This window comes from Neltuma alba, unplaced genomic scaffold, assembly GCF_004799145.2.
Source record: "Neltuma alba isolate B1F8T4 unplaced genomic scaffold, ASM479914v2 tig00007612_pilon, whole genome shotgun sequence".
Classification (NCBI taxonomy): domain Eukaryota; kingdom Viridiplantae; phylum Streptophyta; class Magnoliopsida; order Fabales; family Fabaceae; genus Neltuma; species Neltuma alba.
Window position 1 is genome coordinate 3,052 of NW_021634826.1, and position 22,677 is coordinate 25,728.

The 22,677-nt window shown below is 31.9% G+C and overlaps 3 protein-coding genes across 6 annotated transcripts; 1 reads left to right on the forward strand and 2 right to left on the reverse strand.

Moving 5' to 3' along the window:
* Positions 1 to 1,329: 1,329 nt before the first annotated feature.
* On the reverse strand, positions 1,330 to 4,344 carry LOC114752917 (BAG family molecular chaperone regulator 1). 2 transcript variants are annotated; one of them, XM_028941607.1, is made up of 5 exons: positions 4,077 to 4,344; positions 3,485 to 3,820; positions 3,123 to 3,379; positions 2,716 to 2,862; positions 1,639 to 1,845 (listed from the first exon to the last, which is right to left on the reverse strand). In XM_028941607.1, exons 2-5 carry the CDS (start codon positions 3,675 to 3,677, stop codon positions 1,639 to 1,641), a joined length of 804 nt encoding a protein of 267 aa, XP_028797440.1. In that variant the 5' UTR covers positions 3,678 to 3,820; positions 4,077 to 4,344. The 2 variants fall into 2 exon arrangements, with proteins under 2 accessions (XP_028797441.1, XP_028797440.1); XM_028941608.1 differs by having other exon boundaries at positions 1,330 to 1,845; positions 3,485 to 4,344.
* A 10,762-nt stretch (positions 4,345 to 15,106) lies between these two features.
* On the forward strand, positions 15,107 to 17,655 carry LOC114752919 (dihydrodipicolinate reductase-like protein CRR1, chloroplastic). Of its 2 annotated transcripts, XM_028941613.1 has the most exons (10): positions 15,107 to 15,242; positions 15,471 to 15,593; positions 15,778 to 15,852; positions 15,934 to 15,999; positions 16,284 to 16,379; positions 16,571 to 16,687; positions 16,806 to 16,898; positions 16,983 to 17,084; positions 17,159 to 17,245; positions 17,324 to 17,655. In XM_028941613.1, exons 1-10 carry the CDS (start codon positions 15,123 to 15,125, stop codon positions 17,354 to 17,356), a joined length of 912 nt encoding a protein of 303 aa, XP_028797446.1. In that variant the 5' UTR covers positions 15,107 to 15,122; the 3' UTR covers positions 17,357 to 17,655. The 2 variants fall into 2 exon arrangements, with proteins under 2 accessions (XP_028797446.1, XP_028797447.1); XM_028941614.1 differs by lacking the exon at positions 15,778 to 15,852.
* A 1,447-nt stretch (positions 17,656 to 19,102) lies between these two features.
* On the reverse strand, positions 19,103 to 22,660 carry LOC114752918 (protein COFACTOR ASSEMBLY OF COMPLEX C SUBUNIT B CCB2, chloroplastic). Of its 2 annotated transcripts, XM_028941611.1 has the most exons (6): positions 22,404 to 22,660; positions 22,201 to 22,319; positions 22,047 to 22,118; positions 20,772 to 20,915; positions 20,422 to 20,578; positions 19,103 to 19,592 (listed from the first exon to the last, which is right to left on the reverse strand). In XM_028941611.1, the coding sequence occupies exons 1-6, from the start codon at positions 22,558 to 22,560 to the stop codon at positions 19,375 to 19,377; spliced, it is 867 nt and encodes a 288-aa protein (XP_028797444.1). In that variant the 5' UTR covers positions 22,561 to 22,660; the 3' UTR covers positions 19,103 to 19,374. The 2 variants fall into 2 exon arrangements, with proteins under 2 accessions (XP_028797444.1, XP_028797445.1); XM_028941612.1 differs by lacking the exon at positions 22,047 to 22,118.
* Positions 22,661 to 22,677: the final 17 nt, after the last annotated feature.

Sequence of the window (22,677 nt, forward strand, 5' to 3'; positions counted from 1 at the left end):
TGAACAATCGGGATGGAAAGTGCAAAACCTTCGACACCTAAAAAGGGGTCCTTTCTGTAATAATAGGTCTCAACTTAGAACTACTGATTATAATTAGAAAACTAATCATCTGTTGGTTATGCGGCATGAAAGAGTTTGTGTCTATATATTTTTTCCAATTAAAATTCACGAATCATGCTTAGACGTTCGTATTAATTTTAGTTGTCTTAGTTACAATTATTTATATCTCTAATACGGGGATGGAATTATAGAAATATTCTATGTTTTGGCATTCACTACCTAAACATTGTCATCTTAGACTACGTCAAATGAGGGAGAAAATGAAAGTTTCAGCATTAAAAATTGTTGAGATTCTTAGGCATATATAATACTAGAATAGATTCTGTTGTGTCACTAATTAATCATAACAGGTATGACCTGTTGGGATTAGTTAAACACAAACGTGAATCCGTGTTTCCCATAGCTTTATTTTACTGCAAGTCATCATGACCTTCAGGCTTTGCTTAGGCCTCAAAAAGGTGGTCTCACTTAGGTTTCAAGACAATCAAATTTAAATTGATTGATTTTATTAAAAAAAATATATTGGTTATGTCAAAACAATAAAAATAGAAAAAAAAAAAAGGCCAGTTTTTTTTTTAAATGAAAGTTTAGATGATTAAATCTTAGAAACCCACCACAATTCGGACAAGTCTTATAATTTAAAGAGAACTCTTATAGATTACTCATTAGTGACGTAATTTTGTTGTCTAAAAAATAATTTTTAGTTTGGATAATTAGTTGGATAAAAACAGTAAAGATACCCAACCACACAGTAATTAGTTAAACTAATCCATTACTGTCATATGATCATCTCTACTCTTGATACCTTTTTCAGATCTGTTGGGCGATGAAGGGGAAAACATTCCCAAGTAAATTTATAAGGCGTATCATTCACAGCTTATAAATAATATGACCCCGGTACTTAAGTTACATGTACAACCCTTGAAAATTTTTAAATTTGAATATTTTGGACTATCAATTCGGTAGACTTTTCACCTTAGAAGTCTTTCTCTTTATTTTATTTTAATTTTTTAAAACTTCTTTGCTTTTTTGGTTAATATCCCCCAGGAGAAGCAAGGATCAAAATTATTTACATTATTCAATGGGCCACATTTGCCTCACCTAATAAGTGTAAGCTAAGAATGACCTTCCTTTTTTTTTTTTCACATAGGAACATGGCTGCGCCAATTTTACAATAAGAGAAACTACAAGTACATATATTATTATATTTACATGACAAACAAAAATTGGACCATACAAATGATAGCCATATCACAAAAGGGGTACAAATTTTATGGCAATATCACTATCATTTCATATAACATATCAACCCCAATTATTCTAATTTGATTTCCTCTGCATGAGCTAAGTGACAAAGGAAAGGGTTTGGTGAAGTGATCTAAATACAGAAAAGAATAAAGAACAAAATGCCACACCCCAAGACTCCACACCCTCATCAACAAAATACGTGGTACTCCTATTAATCTTTTTAGTTGAATATTTCCCAATTGAACCTGGGACGAACCGAATTATTACTATTACTATTATTATAATTATTATTGGTGACTGACATGGAAGCGGATGCTGACGTGGCGGGGATTAATGGTGACGGGCAGAGTCAAACGTCTCCCACTTGGTCGTGACTACCACTCCAGAGTTTGAGTGCCTTTGTGGTTGCTCTTCTGCAACTGGGGCAAGTCTTTGCTTTTGTTGGCTATTATGCTTGGGACCTCCATTGTTATGTGGCAGTGAGTTCTTGACTTTCAGCATATCCAGTGTTTCCACATACTTCTGCACTCTTCTCACCTGCTCATCATAATTTAGTATCAATGTGGCCTCATATTTTTGCACAAAATCTAAAGCAAATTTGAATTGGCAAGTCTTCAATTCAATTTTGTTGAGAAGATTCTCATCGGTTTTTTTTTCATAGGTGTCTCGTAATGACACCGTTTCCCTTGGTGCAATAAATTATGTAACGCAACAACAACCGACATGTCTAAACATGCCCAATAAACATTTCCAGCCCCATTAAATTGAAAACTCACGTATTGCACTACATTTATACACTTTTTTTTTGCCAGCACATTTATACAATTATTTGTCTAAGAATTACTCATCTCGTCCTTAAGTCACTTTCAACGTATTTCACATGATCCAATAAAAACCTGAAATTTTATTAACTCTTATTTAAAATTTAACTTTTCAAACTTATTCCTATTTAATATATAACATATTTTATGAGAACAAAGTCAACATAGTAATAAATAAAAGGTAAAACTGTATATTTATATAAATTTTTTCTCTCTCTACCCTATAAGAGAACTACAAATTTCTTCTATCAGAGGAGTATTGATCTAACCATAATTATACCATAATCAATCTCACCGCAATAAGTACTTAAACTAATAAACTTTTTCATTTTTTTATATAAAAATTATAAATACTAGTATAATTTTTTCCAATCCATAATTAATTATCATTGTTTTCAAGACCAACCTAATATATGACCAAGTAGGACCAGGCCTATTAAAAACACTCAAAACCAAACCAAGCCGTATTTTGCTAATTGTCTGGCTGAAAACTGATTAATGCAGTGTAGTTCAGGAAAATAGTGATCAGAAATCACATGAGTGTGTAAAACTTGGGAGCAATTTAGGAAATAAATAAAACAATTACCTGCATTTTCCTCTGCAATTTGACATCCCCATCAGCCATTATAGCGTCCAATTTAAGCAATTGGTTCATCAGCTGCTCAATCAAACTAATCACATCCGATTCTGCAACCTTCTTCCCTTTACTGATAATCGATTCAAGAGCACCCACCTGTAGCCCAATTTCCAATCAATCACTACTCAGATTCCATTCCATTCTACCACTCAAGAACACTGAAACAAACCAGGGTTAAGAGTAGTTTTTTGCCATGAAAGTATTTGAGAAGAAGCTATAGGTATCTAGGTTTGTTTTTGGCTCAACATCATCACCTGGAAGTGTTGAAAAAGGGTAATACCACCCTTCTTACAGGGTAAGAAAAAGACCCCTTAACCCAACAAACAACAGTACTTCTAAGGAACGAAATTAAATACCTGGCCTGCAAGTCTATCTACATCCAAGCTGATCTGTGAGATGCATTTTGCAGCTTTCTCCATGTTTGCGTTTTTCCTCATCTCTAAGTATCTCTTTTCTTGACTAATTGGATCTTCCTCTAATACTATCTTGGACTTGTCCTTCACTCCTGCTATGTCCAGGAACATTTTTGAATCTCTCTCTTTCTTTTTGTAGAACAGTTTCTGGTCTTGGTGGTGTAAACCAGTAGGCCCAGATAGCATTTTCTTCAATTCCCCTGTAATTAGTATTAACATTTAACCCCACGTAATAAACAAATGTTTTCAAAAAAGTAACATGGAATAAATAGGAATATAAAGTAAAGAAGGCAGGAAGGAATTACCAAATGTAGCTTGTGAACCAATGTTGACTTGGTGGTAGGTTGACCCGTATTTAACCCTAACTCTGATTGTCGGTGCCGGCACCGAGTTCCGATCCGACTCGGCGCTTCGCTTCTGAACTAACATTCCTCCGGGTCTCATCTCCCATTCCGCCGCCGCCGGCGGCTCGCCTGAGATTCCGTTTGTCTTCATCATCTTCGTGACGCGAGACAAACTGCGGGTGAATTGAATCCTGAAGTCAAACGAAGCTTAGATCTCTCGTAGCTGCTGCGACTGCGAGTCTCAGCGATCTGCGTTTGAATTTGAAGCTACCGAATTGAACCAATGGCTATTACACCCTGTTTTACAAACAGGTGACCCAGCATTACAAAGCTTTTCTATAAGAGACTTTAGTCGGTGACGTCTTGGAGAAGACAAATTGGAGCTTATCAATATCCTAATCTTGGAGTTGAAGAAAACCGCACGAAATTGCCGGTCGGTGACCAGAATAATTAGCTCCGGCAGAGGTTTTTATTCCCTTTTTTGTTTTTTTTTTTTTAAATTTTGATTTCCTTCAGGGAAAAGTGACAAAACAGGGGAATGAAAAAGTTGAACCTGCCAAAGGTGAAGACCCGGATCTTTCCCCAAAATGAGGCCGAATGTGTGTGTGACAATTTTCTCGCCCAAATCTTTCCCGAGAAAATGAGCACCGAGACGAGAATCTGAACCCCGATTATTCTGAGGAGAATGCAGATGAATCAATGTGAGGTCAAATCGAGAGAGAGATAGAGAGAGAGAATTCCAATGACGCGGAATGATTCGGAGTCTGTGTCTCTGTCTCTCTCTCCTCTTCTGGAGGGCTCGGTGAAGAACAGAGAGGAGAAGAAAATGAAAATGAATTTAGAAAAATAAACGAGTGGCCAGCTAAGTGTGTTGGCAGGCTGTGACTTTGATAATATATACACAATATTAAATATTAATTAATTAGAATTATTAATAAATTATCAATGCCAATCATTCATAATAATAATCTTATCTGCCTATACATAATATAAATGAAAATTCTAATAAGTGGTACTGCTAATTTCTCAATGCACATGCAATGTATTAAACTCAGAACTATTTTAATACAATAATCAATCATCAATCAATATATTTAGAATATTCATATTATATATTCAAAACAGTGCGAATCGATTTATTAAGAAAACAAAAATACCAATATTATATAACTTAATAATATGAAAGCTTCTCATAAATGGACGTTTAATCTTGTTTACAATCTCATGTCATTAGTATCTACTCATTAAGTGTGAAAGAGAAATGGGTAGGACATTGTATATTCACAAAAATTAAATAATACTACCTTTCATTCTTAATAATACATCCCTCGGTTTTTAAAATAAGAGTTAGTTACGAATTTGAATAAATTAGAAAATTACTTAAGTTAGTTATTTGTAATAAATAAGTATTGTCTTTTTTAAAATATACTTGTTAATCAAATATATTGGTTATAACTACTATTATTACAAAGACCATTTGAGAAAAATAGATAATATGAGAGACAAAATGAATTGAGATCTTATATTTAAAATCAAAATAAAAGTTAAACAAAATCTTATATTAAGAACTGGAGGTAATATTTGATATTCAATTTGGTCATAAATATAAAATCCAAATTTACTTTATTTATTATATATATTTTTTAAAGCAGTTCTTGTAGTAGTTACACTTGCACCTGATAAAAATTTCATCAAATGGTAAGTTCTAGCTAATATATCTAATTAGCAAGATATTCTAGAAAATTATTATATTATTTGCAGCTCGTTAATATTGTGATTCATCCCTCATAACATATTTAGTTCAGACAAAAAAAAGTATTGTTAATAATCATCATCAAAATCATTATTAATATATAATGTCATTTTGTTGGAAGATGTTTTATTACATTAGCAGTGTTAAATCCGATAATTATACATGTCCATTTCATCTTTACCATCTAAATTATCTCTAAATATCAATTTATAAGAAGTTTATTCATTAATTATGGTTCACATTAAACTTCATACGTGCAAAGCAGCCATAGTCTAATGAATATGAATGCAATCAATTAATTGGTTAAATAATAATGATTATGAAAAAAAAAAATTTTAAAAATGAAAAAATCGCAAGGAAAAACCTTGAAAGATTAAAAATTACGATTTGAGTTTTTGAATTAAAAAATTGCTACGAGATTAGAAAATATTCTATAAATGACCAATTTGAAAATAACAAATTAACTATTGAAAATAATAAGTACAATGTTAAAAATTATAATTACAAATATTCTAAATAATAACTCTGTACTACTAAGTTACAAGTACAGTGCTAAAAATTACTAAGTATACTAGATAATACTATCTCTGGCCTTTAATATAAAATCTTATTTGATTTTTATTTTGGTTCTAAATATAAGACCCTAATCCACTTTGTTTTTCATATATATATACTACCTCTGGTCCTAATTATAAGAGCTAGTTGACTAATTTGAGGAGATTAAGAAAAGAAGTTACGTTAGTTATTTGTAATAAATAGGTGTTATCTTTCCTAAAATATTCTTACTAATCAAGTGTATTGGTTAGAACTATTATTATTAAAAGAACTATCTTGAGGAAAAATACACAAATATTAGAGATAAAGTGGATTGGAGTCTTATATTTAGAACCAAAATAAAAGTCAAACAAGATCTTATATTAAGAACTGGAGGTAGTATTTTTTTTCCAAGGTAATCCTTCTAACAATAGTACTTTTAGCCAATACACTTGATTAATAAGGATGTTTTGGGAAAAACATTACCTATTTATTACAAATAACTAATTTAACTTCTTTCTTTAATCTTCTCAAATTAGTCAACTAGCTATTATAATTAGGACCGGAAGATAGTAAGTTTGCATTTGAAGATAACAAATTTAAACAATAAGACAATTTGATTATTTACACAATATTTGCTAATTTATAAGACTTGGTCAAGAACTCAAATTATAATTTTATACTTTTTAGGGTTTTTATTTACTATTTTTCCACAGAAAATTTCGTGTATTGGGTGAAGAGATGAAATTAAGGAGAAGCGAATAGCAGCCACCCAAGCCGCCAATTTTTAAAAAAGAAAAGGAAAAGGAAAAAAAGAAAGAGAAAGCAGACGCGGAAGTGACGGAACTATTGGGAAGAGATAAGAAGATCACGAGAACAGGACAATTGGGGGATCAAGTGTTACGCAAGACAAAAGCAAGCTGTTAGGAGGCCATTAGGTGGAGTGCAGCACAGGTTAAAATTGTGCTCCGGTATTTAGATGTTTACATGTGTCCAACCAGGGGTAGTTTGGGTAGTAAAAATAGAGCGATGATTTAGGTGGAGGAAGATAAGAGCTCCATGGCGAGTTTTGTGCCGCGGAAGCTTCTTCCCTTTGGAGGAAATGGGTCACAGGCGTACGGCGTCCCTGCTTGCTCGTGAGTCGTGATGAAGCTGCACTAAGGTGAATCGCGCGTGTAGTGTTCCATAATCATTCCCTGAAGAAAACTTCTCAAAAGATGTGTTGATATTCTGATATATTCACATGTCATGTAGAATTGCCTTTTGCCTTTGGAACTCGTGGCTGGCTGCTTGCATATATATAATATATTGGTTTGACTCTGGAAGTCATGGGTACCATTCAGCATGCTTCACGTAAAAAAAAACAACTAGACAACTTTATATGTCATATAATTTATTTCAATATTTATAATAGTTCTGCTCCATCGTATAACACTCAGTTCACTGGTTTAGGAAGATTAAAAACACTAAATAAATTACTTAATTATAGTACATGTTATATTATATCTCTAAAATATTTATGTGTATTATTATTAAAGTATATATTATTTATTAGTTTCTTATAAACTAATTTGCCTAACTTATAAACTAATATACTACCTCTGGTCCTAATTATAAGAGTTAATTGACTAATTTGAGAAAATTAAGAAAATAAGTTAAATTAATTATTTATAATAGATAGGTGTTATCTTTCTTAAAATTACCTCGTTAATCAAGTGTATTGGCTAGAACTACTATTATTAGAAAGATTATCTTAAAAAAAATAAATATGAGAGACAAAATGAATTGGAGTCTTATATCTAGGACCAAAATAAAACTAAAACAAAATCTTATATTAAGAATCGGAGGTAGTATAATATAATGATACATATAAGCATTTTATAGAGGTCATGTAAGATATATTATAATTAAGTAATTTATTTAGCTTTTTTAATCTCTTTAAATGAGTTAACTAGATCTTATATTAAGAATTAAAAGTGGTAGTAATCTACATAATTTTTAATCCTAACCCTATGTTTGGATAAGGAAAACTAGGGAAGAAAAAATACTAGGAGGAAAAACTCCCAAAAGTAGTTTTTTTTTTCAAAACTATTTTTAGAAGCTTCTCTTCAGAGTATTCTCATCACCATTGTCGGCTTCTCCCTTCTTCATCTTCTGACCATCAGCGCCCTCCACCATCATTATCGGCCCCTCACCTGAGCCTAGGGAAGACGGTGATGATGTATGCAACATTAGAAGGGAGAATGAGGTTGACTTTGGGTGGATAATAGATAGGAAATAATGTGGAGGGAAGGAGGAGGGGAAGATGAAAAGGAAATTTGGTTGAGGGTAATTTAGTAATCTTATATATTTTATTTATGTTGATATAAAACACAAATTTGTTGCCAATCCAGTTAATATCATACCAAACATCTTCATGATGATAAGGTTTGCAATACATTTAGGTCGGATTAGATTGTAGTGCATTGTATTGTAATTGAACCAATAGAGCTCTTAATATCAAACTTTCAAAATTTGGAATATGGCCTTGAAAATGCTCATCTTCCAGGAAATAAAAAAATTAAAAAATAACAAAAAAGATTTTTGAATTTGGAAATCCCTAAACAGTCATTTGAATAAGATAAATTCTTTTTTTAACCACTTATGACTAAATAGAGATTTTCAAGTTTACTAAAATGACCTATAAAAAAAAAGACCAAATTGTCCTAAGTAAGACGGTTAACAAGTTTATTGATGTTATTAACAAGTTTGGCACCATTGTTAACCATAGGTTTTTTAAGAAATTAAAAAAGTGCTACTTTTACAACTTAAATAACGATGTTAACAAGTTGTGCAATAATATTAATAACTCACGTAATACCATTAACAATATGATTTGAGAGATTGTGACGTTATGAAATCATAAATGGAAAATTTTACAACTCTAATAATGTGATTAACAAGTTTATTATCACTATTAACAATATTGATATCACCGTTAACAAGATGTTTTTTTAAGAAAATAAAAAAAAAGCAATATAGTCATTTTAGGAAACTTTAAAATCCTTATTCGGTCCCATATGATTAAAAAGGAATTTTTATTATTCAGGTTACTATTAAGGGATTTTCAAATTTAGCTTTTTTTTTTTGTTATTTAGTCCTATATGATTAAAAACATACCATGATCTAGGGATCCTTATCTAACCCATTTTAGGGGATTGATAGTTAGAACTTGTCTTTTTTTGTACCAAAAGTAAGATTTAAAAAATTAACAGCATAGAGTCCAGTAAAAAAAGTTAGTCTCTCACAATGTGGATAAACAAAGTTCAAATCTGTATTTAGAGAGATGCTCACATGAAATGCTCGACAGTATCTCGAATATAATTGCCTCTAATAAAGGAACACTTATGCCTAAAGAAGTTAAAATATATTAAGTGACATCACATTTACATATGTAGAAAATAATGAATAAAATAATTCACTTTCAACTTCTACATTTTATATAGGATATTGAGGATTGATATTAATATTTAATAGCTTGGTCATTGTGAAGTTGTAATTTAATTAATGTATTTTCAATTACAGATATAATAGCCTGTACAAATTTAAATGTTATCATATTATTATTTGAACTATAGTATGAATATCTCACAACATAGTTTTCTCACTCAACCCAATCACAATTGATTGATCCAATTTTCATTATATTGATTATAAATTCTTGCTAAAATATTTTATTTTTAGTCATTTTAAAAATTTATGTTGTGGAAAATAGAAAAAAAAATCTCTTTTTTTAATAAATATACACTCTACTATCTACTTAAATTTTAATCACTTATAATATTAAAGAATTACTATATTCGAGTTTTTGTCTTTTTCTTACAACAATTTACTGCATAACTAAATTTATCCAAAAAGTATTAAATTTTTATTTGTTTGTGCAAACTTGATAGGAGAATATGTAGCATTTTGTCAGGATTACCATTAATAGAGTTTTTTAAAATATTGACGTTGTTCAACTGCTTTCCAACTTCCTCTTTGACAGGGTTTGAGAAAAGAAACACAAGACCTCTTCTCTAGATAAAATTGGAATAAATTTAGTTAATCAAAACAATTAAAGAAATCAAATACAATTATATGCAATTGTCGCTTTTCTATTTGGTGCAGTTTCATTCTAGAAGTCACTAAATTGTCATATTTTCACTTCACTTGCGTAATTATATTTTGCGTAGCTTGTCTTTGCTTAGACCAAATAGGCAATCAAGGTTTCCTTACCTCTTAAGATTTTATTTACCCTTGATAATTATGTTAATTTAATATATATAATTATTATATTAAAATGTGTGCCATATCTGCTGAAATTTAAGAGGCTAGGCTTTAAACACAATAGTTTGGATTTGAGTTGTGTGCATAAAAGACACTTTTAAGGGAACTATTTTTACATTTCAACTTCATCCAACTTATTTAAATTAGTCAAAACTAAGTGTACTTTTAATTATTTAATTTTACATAAAATTTTATTCTGATCTTTTAATTTTATAAAGTATATTTTTAGCTTTTTAATACTAATATTCTTAATAAAAAATTGACATTGAATTTTTAAATGTTAATAAAATATTTTCTGGCGTGTTAAATTTAATTTTTAAAAGGAAAAAATAATATTTTAATCTTTAAAATTTTGACTCACTTAATACTTAGTCTCTCAATTATAATTTATTGTAACTTAGTCCCTAAATCTGTAACTCCTTTGAAACTTAGTTCTTGAACTTTTTTAACTTTGATAATTTGATCTTTATTATCTGTAATTCATTCCACGTCAACATTGTGTCATCCAACATGGCAAAAAAACTAAATATTATTGCGAGAGTTGTTAATTATATTATAAATATTAAAAAAATTCAAAAAAAAAAGTTACTGTCTCCTGTGATTGGTGAGAGTGACTTGAGGTTTTAAAGAAAATTAAAGGATAACATTATATATTTACCAATATTTTAAAATTCTAATCTAGTCATTATAGCTGACTTGGAATTTTGTAGATTTTGAGATTTTTGAAATTTTTTCTAAGAAACAAGTCAGGAAGAAAAATAATTATTGTAAACAAGGAAATATTAATTAAAAAAGGGGACATCCGGCCGTACATATAGTAATATACTAATATGTATGATGTCTAGATTTAAATTAAAAGCTAACAACATCTTAACAAAGAGTTCTTAATAATGCAAGCTTCATAAGTTGCGTCCACCAGCTAAAACTAGCAATGCCTTAATCTAATTTGTGGGAACAATAAATGAACAACGAAGTTAGTCACAAAATTCTTATTTCTTAGAGTTAGAGGCAATTCGCTTTGTTTAACAAAATAAGGGTAGGTTCAATGAGTGCAGACTATGTCACAAAAATTAATCGCATTCCGTGTGACTTATGTAATTTATTAAAATTTTTATATGAGTTGATTGAAAAGTTGATTTTAGTACTAAAGGTAAGATCTTAATATATATATATTTTATATTTTTTTATTCTTCAAAATTAATTTATCTTACTCATAAACTCATATATAATCTGATACTATGTGGAAGTATGTTAGGAAAACCAAAGAATTTTTTTAACTTATTCAAATTAATGAATTCTTACATTATTGGAAATGCATACACGTAATGAAGCAGTTCATGAGATGAAAATGGCATGATAAGTGGTTCTTTTTATTTTATTAAAAGATTTTTATTTATGATCAAAATTAGAAATAGTTACCTTAAAAAGTACTCTAGAATAAGATAAATTGGTTTTAAAGAATTATTACCTCATGTCTTTAATATAAAACTTTTATTTTAGTCCTAAATATAAGACCTAATCTATTTTTTCTTATATTTATTTTTTTTAAGATAGTCCTTATAATAATGATAATTTTATCCAATACACTTAATTAACAAGAATATTAAAAAAAAAACATCTATTTATTACAAATAACTAATTTAACTAATTTTTTTAATATACTCAAATTAATTAACTAATTTTTATATTAAGAATTGAACTAGTGTAATATCGACATGAGATTAGATAGGTCCGATGAAGGGAAAATTTTCCAAAATCGCAACCCTTTTCCAAAGTCTATTGGCTCGATACTTTCCCCCGAGGCAAAGGCAGTTCGGCACGCTCTAACATCCTGGCATGCATACACGGTGAATTGCAAGAGAGGAAAATTAGGTTGCACGGAAAAGAAGTTTACACCCAAAAAAGTTGAGTTTCACGTCATACAACAAAAAAAGGGATAAATTGCACATAATAAAAACTGAGTTACATAAAATTTTTAAAAACCATTTGTCATTAATTTCTCAAATAAAAATTTATTCCCAATTTTTTCTTTTATTTTTGCAGTTGATTTGAGAGGTTTTGAGACCAAGCATTTGTTCCTTCGTATTCTAAATATAAGAGTTATAATAAATTTATAAAGTTTGAAAATTCAGTTAATTGTTTATAATAAATTTTTGCTAATTTTTTTAAAATATCTCATTTAATTATTCTCATTGAAAATTACCTAATTAATAAAACTTCCTCTAACACATGCAATCATTAGTATTATTTAGGAGAACATTGTAAATTTATGAGATAAAATAAAATAAAAATTTACATTTAAAATTAAAATAATCCCAAAATAATTTTGACAATAATATTAATTTTTAAAATAAATATAAATCCTTTTAAAATTATCTTTATACTTTTAGTTTACTTCTTTCTATAGTATTAGAAAAAATAATTTTAATGGTTCTGAAATTTAATGTTATTTTTCTGTCATCAAAATTTAATCAATCTTTACTATTTCTTATGTATTATTGCATTAAATATATAATTTTTTCAAAATAGAATATTTATCAATTATTAATTTTTATTTTTTTTACAAAATACAAAATGATTATATATTTGGACCATCATTTTCTAAAATTATATACCCCCTCTTATCCAACCCTCTTGCAAAAATGGTAACTCATATAGGTCTAGCATTCATGATTTGCAAATGCCAAATAGCATAATTTGATTAAAATTTTTATATATTTTTGTATTGATATGTTTTAGCTTACATATGTAAATAAATACATTCATTGTTTTAAAAAATTTATTTTTTAATCAAAATAGCTTTTTTATTTTCATTGTTATGGTTAAGGTATTGATACTTTGATGGGAACTTTTTCAACTGAACTGAGTTTTTCTTTTGGGACTAAGCACTTTCCAGAGTTGAAGTTACCACCTTTTTTTTTTTAAATTGGAGGTTAATTTGGAATGCATTTTATTTTAATTTTTTTAAAAGATTGATATTTCAAAATTTATACATTAAAAAATTTATATTGGGAAAACTGCCCCAAATCGGATTTACATTAGTTAATCAAGATTCAATAATATTGAGTACCATACAAAACCCAAAGAAGTATTCAAATTATAAAAATACTTTCTTGATAAGTCTTGTCTATAATTGATGAAATTTCGATCAAGTTTGAAATGTTCATAGGCAAAACCCAAAGAAGCAGGGAAATAATTAGCTTTCCAAAAAGAAAAAGAAAAAGAAAAGTTTGGACTCAGCAGAACAATTCCTTTCTTTGTGAGGGGGAGATTCATCATTATTCATGAGATGATGAAAACTTAAATCTGCAAAAGCGTACAACACGCAACATCCTCAAATGGGTACATTTCATGATATGACCAAAATCCACAAGTCCTGTTCAATCTAAAACTTACAGAAATTACAATTTTCAGAGGAATTAATAATAATGATATTAACTAATTAAGCAGAGACGAAATTGTTTCAATGATGAACAAAGAAAGGAAGGCAATCTGAGAAGGATATGACGCAGAAAGAATTGAAAGGCCAATATGTATTTGTATTGTTATGCCATCGTTGGCACGCAATATTGGCAATTATGATCCTTCACAAGTCAAAGTCTTTCATGAACTTTCATGCTCCCTTCCCATTTGCAAAACTGACCATTTTGATTTTGACATCTTCTTTCTCCAGCCTTAACCAAACCATTTCCCTCCATCTTTTATTTTTCCCTCTACAAAAAAAAAAACCGAATTTTTATTTCATTATTTGATATATATTATTATTAGATTCAAGTATTGTGGGTATTAAAAATAAGGGTTATGATATAAATTTGTCTTAAAAGTTTTCATTAAGGAGCACTGGGCACCTAAAAGTTTTTTTGGGTACAAATTTGTCACAAAAATTTAAAATTGTAATAATATTATCTCCTATCATTAAATAATTAACATTAACCATTAAACTAATGATATTAGTTGTTAAAATTTTTAATGGTAGGTGATAATATTGTTACGATTTTAAACTTTCAGGTACCTAACACTTCCAAGTGAAAACTTTCAAAACAAGTTTGCATATTAAAATTAATTTGTAAACTCCTTTAGTCTCTACCAATTCCTCCTATCCTACTTGTAACTTAACAAATTTATATACAAGCGTCAAAAGATTAGAGCTTTAAAAATTGAAAATTATGAGTAAAAATTCCACAAAAAATATGATGATAATTTTTGTCGCCTTATGAGAGTTCGCAGCCTAAGGCTCCCCGCCTACAACCGACCAAAACCGACCAAAGCTATTCGGCTTCTCTAGTGTGTCTACTTGGATTTGTTTACACTTTTTTTTTTTTCAATTTAAAATTTCTTTCCCATTTCAGTTTTAGAAACATGGGGAAAAGAAATCCAGCCCCTCAATTTTGACCTCAATAGTTCACGGATTCTCAGGCCAAAAAGGTTCACAGATTCAAATGAAAGAAAATGCAGATGAGAAGAAGACAAAACAAGAAAAAAGAGGAGACAAGGCCGGTTGATCAAGGTGATAAGCATGCTGGGCATTCGAGTATATTTTGTTTTATTGAAAAAAAGTGTATTTTAATTTATTTATATTTATATTTATTTTTGTGATTCCGGCATTGGAGTATCTGTATAATTTTTTTTTGTTAAAGCATAGGTATTCTCCTATTGGAGGCAATCCTATTCGAGGCACTGTCGGGCACTAAATGTGGGCAGATCTCCCAGCAGAGATTCAAACCTTGGTTCACCATATTGTGAGAACCTAACCCCTTCCGTTAGACCCAACTCTCGTTGGTAGTATTTGCATATTTGAGTGCCTATATGCCAGCATGACGGGTTTATCGTCCATTGGGTCGCACATAATGGGCCACTTACCCTGCCAACAGATGGCCATTTCAATACTCACTGGCCCACATAATCACAAAAAGCTCACCCCCTTAACACCTTATCATGGCGTGCGCAAATATAAATGGTCACGAAAATTAAAGGCTTATCTTGGTTCGTGGCTGGACTGAAGCAGCCATGGCAGCCTTAAGCTGCCAATTTTATCCTTCCAGCTTCTTCATTTCTCGAAGCGTCAAAACCAGAAGAAGCAAGCATTACAAATCCTGCTCAGCACAACTCACACAAAGCAACATAAAGGTACCGGCTTTACAAATGCATTATTCTCACACTACTACTTCATCGAATCAATATATCATGTATCATATATCAAACATATAAAATCCATAAAAAGGTACATTACTCACAAGTCATGAACATTGTGGCTGGTATCGGACTCTGTAAAGCATGAGGCCTGCATCTAGTTGACCCAAAAACATAATGAAATGAGCTCATGAGTGGTTTTTTCTGTTCTGATATGTGGAGAAGGTTGTGATAAATGGAGCTGCAAAGGAAATAGGAAGAGCAGCTGTCGTGGCAGTGACCAAAGCAAGAGGCATGGAGGTGGCCGGAGCAGTGGATAATTACCATGTTGGAGAAGATATCGGAAAGGTCTTTGCTTTTCAGTCCCTTTGGTACATAAAATCTAACAAAATATAAACAAACAAAAATAAATGAGTTATATATTTATAAACATATGTTTATGATATAATGTAGACGGATTATCTTAACTGAGTTTCTACCTTCCTTCAGAATATTAATCCTTAATCCGGTATGAATTCATTGTGCTTCATAGGTGAGTGACATGGAAGAGCCTCTGGAGATTCCAATACTAAATGACCTCACTATGGTTTTAGGATCAATATCTCAGGTAATGTGAATCAAATATTCATTAAGAAACTTTCCAGTGATAAACGTTTTGGGTACTGAATGGCATTTTATTTTTTGACAGTCCAAAGATAATGCAGTAGTCGTCGATTTCACTGACCCCTCCTCAGTTTATGACAACGTAAAGCAGGTTTGGTCTTCATAGCTACCACCCTTCATTCTTCTGCTCAGTTTGCTTGTATAAATCATCTAGTAATCATAGCTCAAATACACTCAAAAAGACAAAAACTTGCACAAATTTTATATGCAGCTTCTAAGGCGCTTATTGTTTTATAACTGTACCAGTCTTCATCGGTTCATCCATAAGAATTTCTCCTCATGTTTTAATTCTAATAAAGATTATAGCACTCTTAAATTAGATTCTAGCATTACTTACTACTGAGGTGAAAAGTGGTGGTTCATTCTTCAAAACAGGCGACAGCATTTGGAATGAGAAGTGTGGTGTACGTGCCTAGACTTAAAGTAGATACAGTGGCTGCATTATCTGCATTCTGCGAGAAGGCCAGCATGGTGAGCACAGGGTGAGATATAATGATAATGACACAATGTCTACTTCAACCTTTGTGTTTCCTCTGTTTTGGGGGTCAACATTTTGTGCTTGTTATTCTCCATAATGATATTGAAAGAGTTCCAAATTTGGACTAAACAATGCTCCTAAGTCGTGTTTGTTTTGTGGCGCCATTGGTTGTGTTCAATTCTAGGGTGTCTTGGTTGCACCAACCCTATCCATAGGATCAATATTACTCCAACAAGCTGCCATTTCAGCTTCCTTTCATTACAGCAATGTCGAAATTGTGGAATCAAAGGCTACTCCAAATGTAAGATTTCATTCTTTTATCTATAAATCTACTACGAAAAAGTGTATCCAGCATAGGAGACCAACCTCAAGATAAGATATAGCTGGTAGTGATATATGAACATATCCTTTGTGAACAGGATCTTCCATCGGTAAACGCAAACCAAATTGCCAACAATCTCTCTAACCTTGGTCAAATCTACAACAGAGAAGATCTTTCAACAGAAGTCTTGGTAAGCATAAAATAACGTCAATAATACAGCCTTGATTGATAAAGATAAAAGGAAAACATGGTCATAAAGTATTTGTCCCACTAGGCAAGGGGTCAAGTTCTGGGAGAAGATGGAATTCGAGTGCACAGCTTGGTCCTTCCAGGCCTTCCATCCAGCACAACAGTTCACTTCTCAGGTCCAGGAGAGGTATATAAACATGAATTAATTTGATTCTACTTCTGAGAAATGCGTCTTCAGATAAGCAGATTTGTTGGCTGCAGATCTACACTCTGAAACATGATATCACAAATGTACAGTGTCTCATGCCAGGCCTGCTTCTAGCAATTAGAAGGGTAGTTCGCCTCAAGGTAATATAATGTAAAGTCGTACATTTTAGTTTGATCAATCGTTGAGCTTCAACCATTTCATTCTTGCTACCCCTGCAGAATTTGGTATATGGCCTGGAGAAGTTTCTGTAAAAGCATTCAGATCCTTTTGAGATCCTCGAAGGAAACTTTGCGGTTTGAAACTTAATGGGCGTCCGCATCAGCCTGGAAACAAGCATCACGGATATGGTCGAAAGAAAGATTATTTCAGAGAATTCAGACATTTTGTCAGAGATTATTTAATGTATCCAAAGAGGATTCAGACATGAAGAAAGCATTCTTTTAGAGCTTTTGTAATAGCAATCACAATTGAAACGGGACAAGGGGGGAAAAAGAAAGTAGGGGCTGCACCAACAGAGATAGTAACATGGCAAACCAAAACCGAGGTTCTCCTGTTTTTTTCCCCCCTAGACGGGTTCTTTGTTCTTTAAGACCAAAGCTTAGCATGTCTATAAATGTGTTCTTTTCCAATCCCCTCTCCTTAGAGGTTAGAATATAATTTGAAAAGTCACATATAAGGAGCCGCATTTGAGACCATTTAACCAAAAGCAAAAATTTAAACTTTGCCTTCTAACATAGCTTACGATTTACTAACAAAAACAATATTGCTTTTGGCTTGCCATCATCTCATCAAAGCAACAAACATATTAGATTTATGCCTTTGCTGAAAGCATAGAATCAATCAAATCATAGGACAAAATGCAAATAAAACAACCGCTATGGATGCAACATGCATACCAGACTCATAAGAAAACCCTTCTCCATAGTTCAGTGAGCTACAGCTTGAATTACAAAGTGTGCATAAATATACTTCGTTTTTATGAACATTATTTGAGGATATTTAACAGTATTATCTTTCATAAGAAATCATTAAATTTCACTTATTTTAAATATCAAACTGATGAGTTAAAGGAAGGAAATTGAGCCTATCTGCAAAAAAATGTAAAAATAAAAGACTTTAAGTAATTAATTCTTTGCCCACTCTTAGACTTCTACGACGACAAACTGTTTCACAACTATGTGAGCGTATGCGTGTGTTTTACTCTTCCATTGGAGAAGAGATGAAATTAGGAATTGTATTCATGAAACTTAGCCCATTATAATATTATAAGCATATGCAGTTTACTTTTCAGTAAACCTTCGTGGTGAAATATCTTCATGGTTCTGTACAGTGGGAAAAATTCAGCTTTCCCAATTTCGTGGCCTTCCATCACAGATGTATATTAAGGTCTCTGCAAATATGGTGTGTGGATGTTTGTAGCAGTTATCTCCAAAACACCATATTAGTCCTTGAATATACAGACATAAATACACACATACATATATGTATGTATGTATTTCTTGCTCAGTTTTATCCGAGTTTCAATATCCAAATAACTTGCATTACCTTGATGAGGACCCAGATGATTAGACCCTTCACGGCATTATTTAATTTTATCATTGTAGTTCTACATTTTGTGGGGTTTTAATGTCTATATATATAAAAAAATATATATATCATAGTGGTCATCACCATGATGCTGCTAGACAAATTGTATCAAAGTTATCAAAAACTTCCGACACGAAAGTTCAATGCTTTGCTTTTTCTGGCCAAACAAGTCTAATACTTTGCTGCATCTCATCTTTTTAGTTATCATTAAATCAAGTTATTGTTCTATCAATCTTGGATAATCCCACTGCTATGCAGATCAATGACTTAATGTGATTTCAGTTATTCACCAGCAACATCAGAGGCAGGTGCAAGTCCTGGAACTTCTCCACAATACATGACAATTAAGAAAAAATGAGGACTACGAGTATTAAACAAATTAGACCAAAAAAAAAGGCACTCCCTTTATCTCTAGCCAACAACAAATAAATAGTATCATACGAAAAATCTCTTGCAAAACTTCTAAATGCTCAACATTTTTCTCATTGAATGCTAGCAAAATTATCAAATTACATGCTGCTTCTTTCAACTTTAAACATTGAAACATAAAAAAAGAAATGAGGAAACCAATACCTATTTCTACACTAAACCAGGATTACATATACACAGATATTTCGAAGAAAAAGGTTACATATCGAAATTGCAGACTTGCTGACTCATCACCTGAAAGATGTAAATGCATTCACAAATTGGCAAGTTTATCCATGTCTCTGAACTTGTCGGCCACAGCTGCAATCCAGGCTCTGTCTTTCATGGTAAATGCGTACGTCATAGTCGAGGCCAGAAGAATAAAACCTTCAGGATTTTGGGGTCCGTTGGCAGTCTGGCTTGGAACTTGTAACAATGGTTGCACCAGGAGAGAGCAAGCCCCTTTCGGTAGAAATTCCTGAAACTCAGAATCTGATATATCTATCAGACTTTCAGTTTATATGAACAAAGCCTTATAATCTGCAGAGTGAACAGCATTCATACTATGGAGTAGACTTGATAGAATAAGATATCAATTTTCACCCAAAAAAATAGAATAAGACATCAGTTGATAATATAAATTTCAGCCTCATATTAGCAGGACTCAAACTCAAGCGCATTGCTAGTTGAAACCACAGATAATGCACATAAATCTCAATAAAAATTCTTTAAAATCTGCAATTTCCAGCACAAAGTCCTAAATCATTCCAGTTAAATTTCCAGGTTCTTTCTAGTACATTTAGTTTGGTCAGTAAACAGGAAAAGAAATTTTAAGGTGTGAGGATAAAAAGCCTCGAGCACCCAACGGAACCTAACCATAAGATTCATATCATATACAACCTATACCCGACTGTAGACAACTACAGACTAGCATCTGAAGATATGACATCACCATAAACATCACAAAATGTCCAACTATCATTTTCTGTTTGATGAGCAAGAATTGAATAGGAACCTTCGTGATCTTTATGTCAATAATACCAGACAAATCTTCAACCACTCAATTCCCAGAGAAACATAGGACATCGTAAAAACTACATTGGTTCCAGACACAGTTCTACCATCGATCCAGTAGAAGGAAAGAGAACAGCATCAACCACTTAAAATTTTCTAAGGACATTGCACACAATTACAAAATTTAACACAACATACGGATGCTTTTAAACGTCATTGCATAGTGCCAATAACATAAGCAGATGAACTGGCCATCATAGTTCAACTTCCACTATGTAATTAACCAGAAGTAAGAAAATGGCCATACCTGCTTCTTGGGGAAAATAAAGTGTGTCCTTCAAATCAAAGAGACCAACTTTTTCTACTTTTTCCTGAAACCATCCAAGAAGACTTTCTTTTGATGAGTTTTCTTCTGGTATGTTCCAGTAGCCCCGTGCACATATAGCCCCTTGAATTGAAATTAACTGAACACATTAAAATCATATGCTCAGTGAACACTCAATTGACAAATTTTCCTTTTGAAAATGATCTCTACCACTAAATTGCAAAATTTACTGTACATCTGTAATTTCTATTATTTTTCTTTCATTTCATTGCTTTCTTAGTCAACCTGTGAACTGTTCATTAAAACTCATAATCATTAAGCATGAGACATACCACGGCTATGGCATTTGTATTACGCAATAGAACATATGATGCCCAGGCCAGGTCCTCCTTCTGAATACCCGCTAGACTGGGAGACATAACAAATATTTGCTCAGCACCATCAGGTTGAGCTTTTTGGTAAGCTGGCTGAGCACCCTGAATAGATTCGGAGACCAGTTTGAGGATCAGTGATGTTCATGATTATTTTATATGTGAGCTCCAGATGCAATTTACATTAAAAAGTTAATACAGCTTAATTTTTTGAAAAAGAACATTATATACTAAACCATTTCTGCACGCATTATGCTATTATTCTAAAGGAAATCTTATATTTTTGGTTTCTCAAATAATTTTTAAAATTTAAAGTATGAAAATTTTGAAAATATCTTGGAAAGGTAAGCAGACGTAGTTATTCATTATTCAACCTTATGATTTGGAAATTTACAGTATAAACCTATAGTGAATATCATGCACTAGCTCTGCATAAAATAATAACAGTTAAAAAGAGGAACTTGAAGAAGAATTCAGGAGATGAATCAGTTCTTAATGTACTTTTGAGCGCATCTAGTCAGTTTCAATTTCATATTCACATCCCTAAAAAGAACATAATAAATTCCGCTAGTATGCTAGTAATCTTAAAATATGTGTGGGTGGTATATTTTCCATTAAATTTGATAAACAAATGTTACAAAAGTGTCCGACTTCTGCACACCATTTGTGGTTCTTTCAGGGACGCTTATCCATGAAGCGAATTATTCCTTAGCAAGCAAAAGCTTCTCAAAATTTCTGACTTGTAGAGATAAGATGTTACTTCAAACTTTAACACAAAAGCTTCTCCTTTTCTTCATTTTTTTAATCTTATTTGTGTCACCCATGGTCCCAAATCTACTTAATGACCTGAGATTCTATGCTGTATTTCTCCCGACAGAAACATCAGTAATTTGGCAAATCTAAATTACAAGCCGTTCATATTTCCACCATCTTGCAATTTCCAGAAATGGCCAAAAATGGAAATTTTCTGATCAAACATGAACCCAAAACATTAACATAATTCAAGCATTCTAAACGTCGGTGGAATTTTAGTTTAGAACTCTCTTACTTCTCGCATAATTGAAGAAGACAAGCCAAAATTTCCATTGGTAGAAGAAAATTAGAAAATACAAAATTTCAAGTTGAACGTCACTAGCATTTTTGCTATCATCAATTATTTACAGTTGAATAAACACGGGGAGCATTGGTCACAAACGCAGGTAAACATAATGAACAAGTATTAGATAGAAAAGTTACCTTGAGAAATTTTCCTAAGTAAGGCAAAGCAATAGAAGCAGAAGCCAGAGAGAGCCCCAAAATTTCTGTGGTCTACAAATCAAAAGATAAACGACCAACTGAAACCCATAACGGAAATAAAATTAAGAGAATCTAGATGCAGAGATTTGCTTACAAACTGCGCTGGAGTGATAGAAGTTGAACCAGAATCAACAAAATGATTTAAGAGCAGAAGCGAACCCAACCCATATCCAATCCATCTGGGCAAATACGATTCATCCAATCCAGGTATTCCTGAAACAAACACGATCAAAATGGGGACGAAATCGATCAAACGCGATTACAGGCGAAGAAAAAAAGCGTCAGAAGCTTCCTCACCTAACGTGAAGCGAAGCACGGAGAGGTTTAATTGTTGCTGTTGAGAATCCTCAAGACGAGCACAGATGGTTGCAGAGGATTTTCTGGAGCTAGTTTTGGCGCGAAATGCAGAACGGGGTTTCAGCGGGATTGACTGAGATAAAGAGATACCGTTCATCGTCTAAGAAATGGCGGGGTCAAGGATTAGCAAGAATCCCAATTCGGCAGTTATTTGCTGGTTTGGGATGTTTGGGTTTTGGAATTCGAGACTGTGACCCCAAGTCCATTAACCAAC

Excerpts from the sequence above, each read along its gene's own strand:
- LOC114752917 (XM_028941608.1), bottom strand. The coding sequence starts at position 3,677 with ATGATGAAGACAAACGGAATCTCAGGCGAGCCGCCGGCGGCGGCGGAA. Across the intron at positions 2,863-3,122 it reads TAGATAGACTTGCAGGCCAG|GTGGGTGCTCTTGAATCGAT; the intron begins GTATTTAATTTC and ends ATTGGGCTACAG. Across the intron at positions 1,846-2,715 it reads AATTGCAGAGGAAAATGCAG|GTGAGAAGAGTGCAGAAGTA; the intron begins GTAATTGTTTTA and ends TATGATGAGCAG.
- LOC114752919 (XM_028941613.1), top strand. The coding sequence starts at position 15,123 with ATGGCAGCCTTAAGCTGCCAATTTTATCCTTCCAGCTTCTTCATTTCT. Across the intron at positions 16,688-16,805 it reads AATCAAAGGCTACTCCAAAT|GATCTTCCATCGGTAAACGC; the intron begins GTAAGATTTCAT and ends CTTTGTGAACAG. Across the intron at positions 17,085-17,158 it reads ACTTCTCAGGTCCAGGAGAG|ATCTACACTCTGAAACATGA; the intron begins GTATATAAACAT and ends TGTTGGCTGCAG.
- LOC114752918 (XM_028941611.1), bottom strand. The coding sequence starts at position 22,560 with ATGAACGGTATCTCTTTATCTCAGTCAATCCCGCTGAAACCCCGTTCT. Across the intron at positions 22,119-22,200 it reads CTATCACTCCAGCGCAGTTT|ACCACAGAAATTTTGGGGCT; the intron begins GTAAGCAAATCT and ends TTTGATTTGTAG. Across the intron at positions 19,593-20,421 it reads TTATTTTCCCCAAGAAGCAG|ATTCTGAGTTTCAGGAATTT; the intron begins GTATGGCCATTT and ends TAGATATATCAG.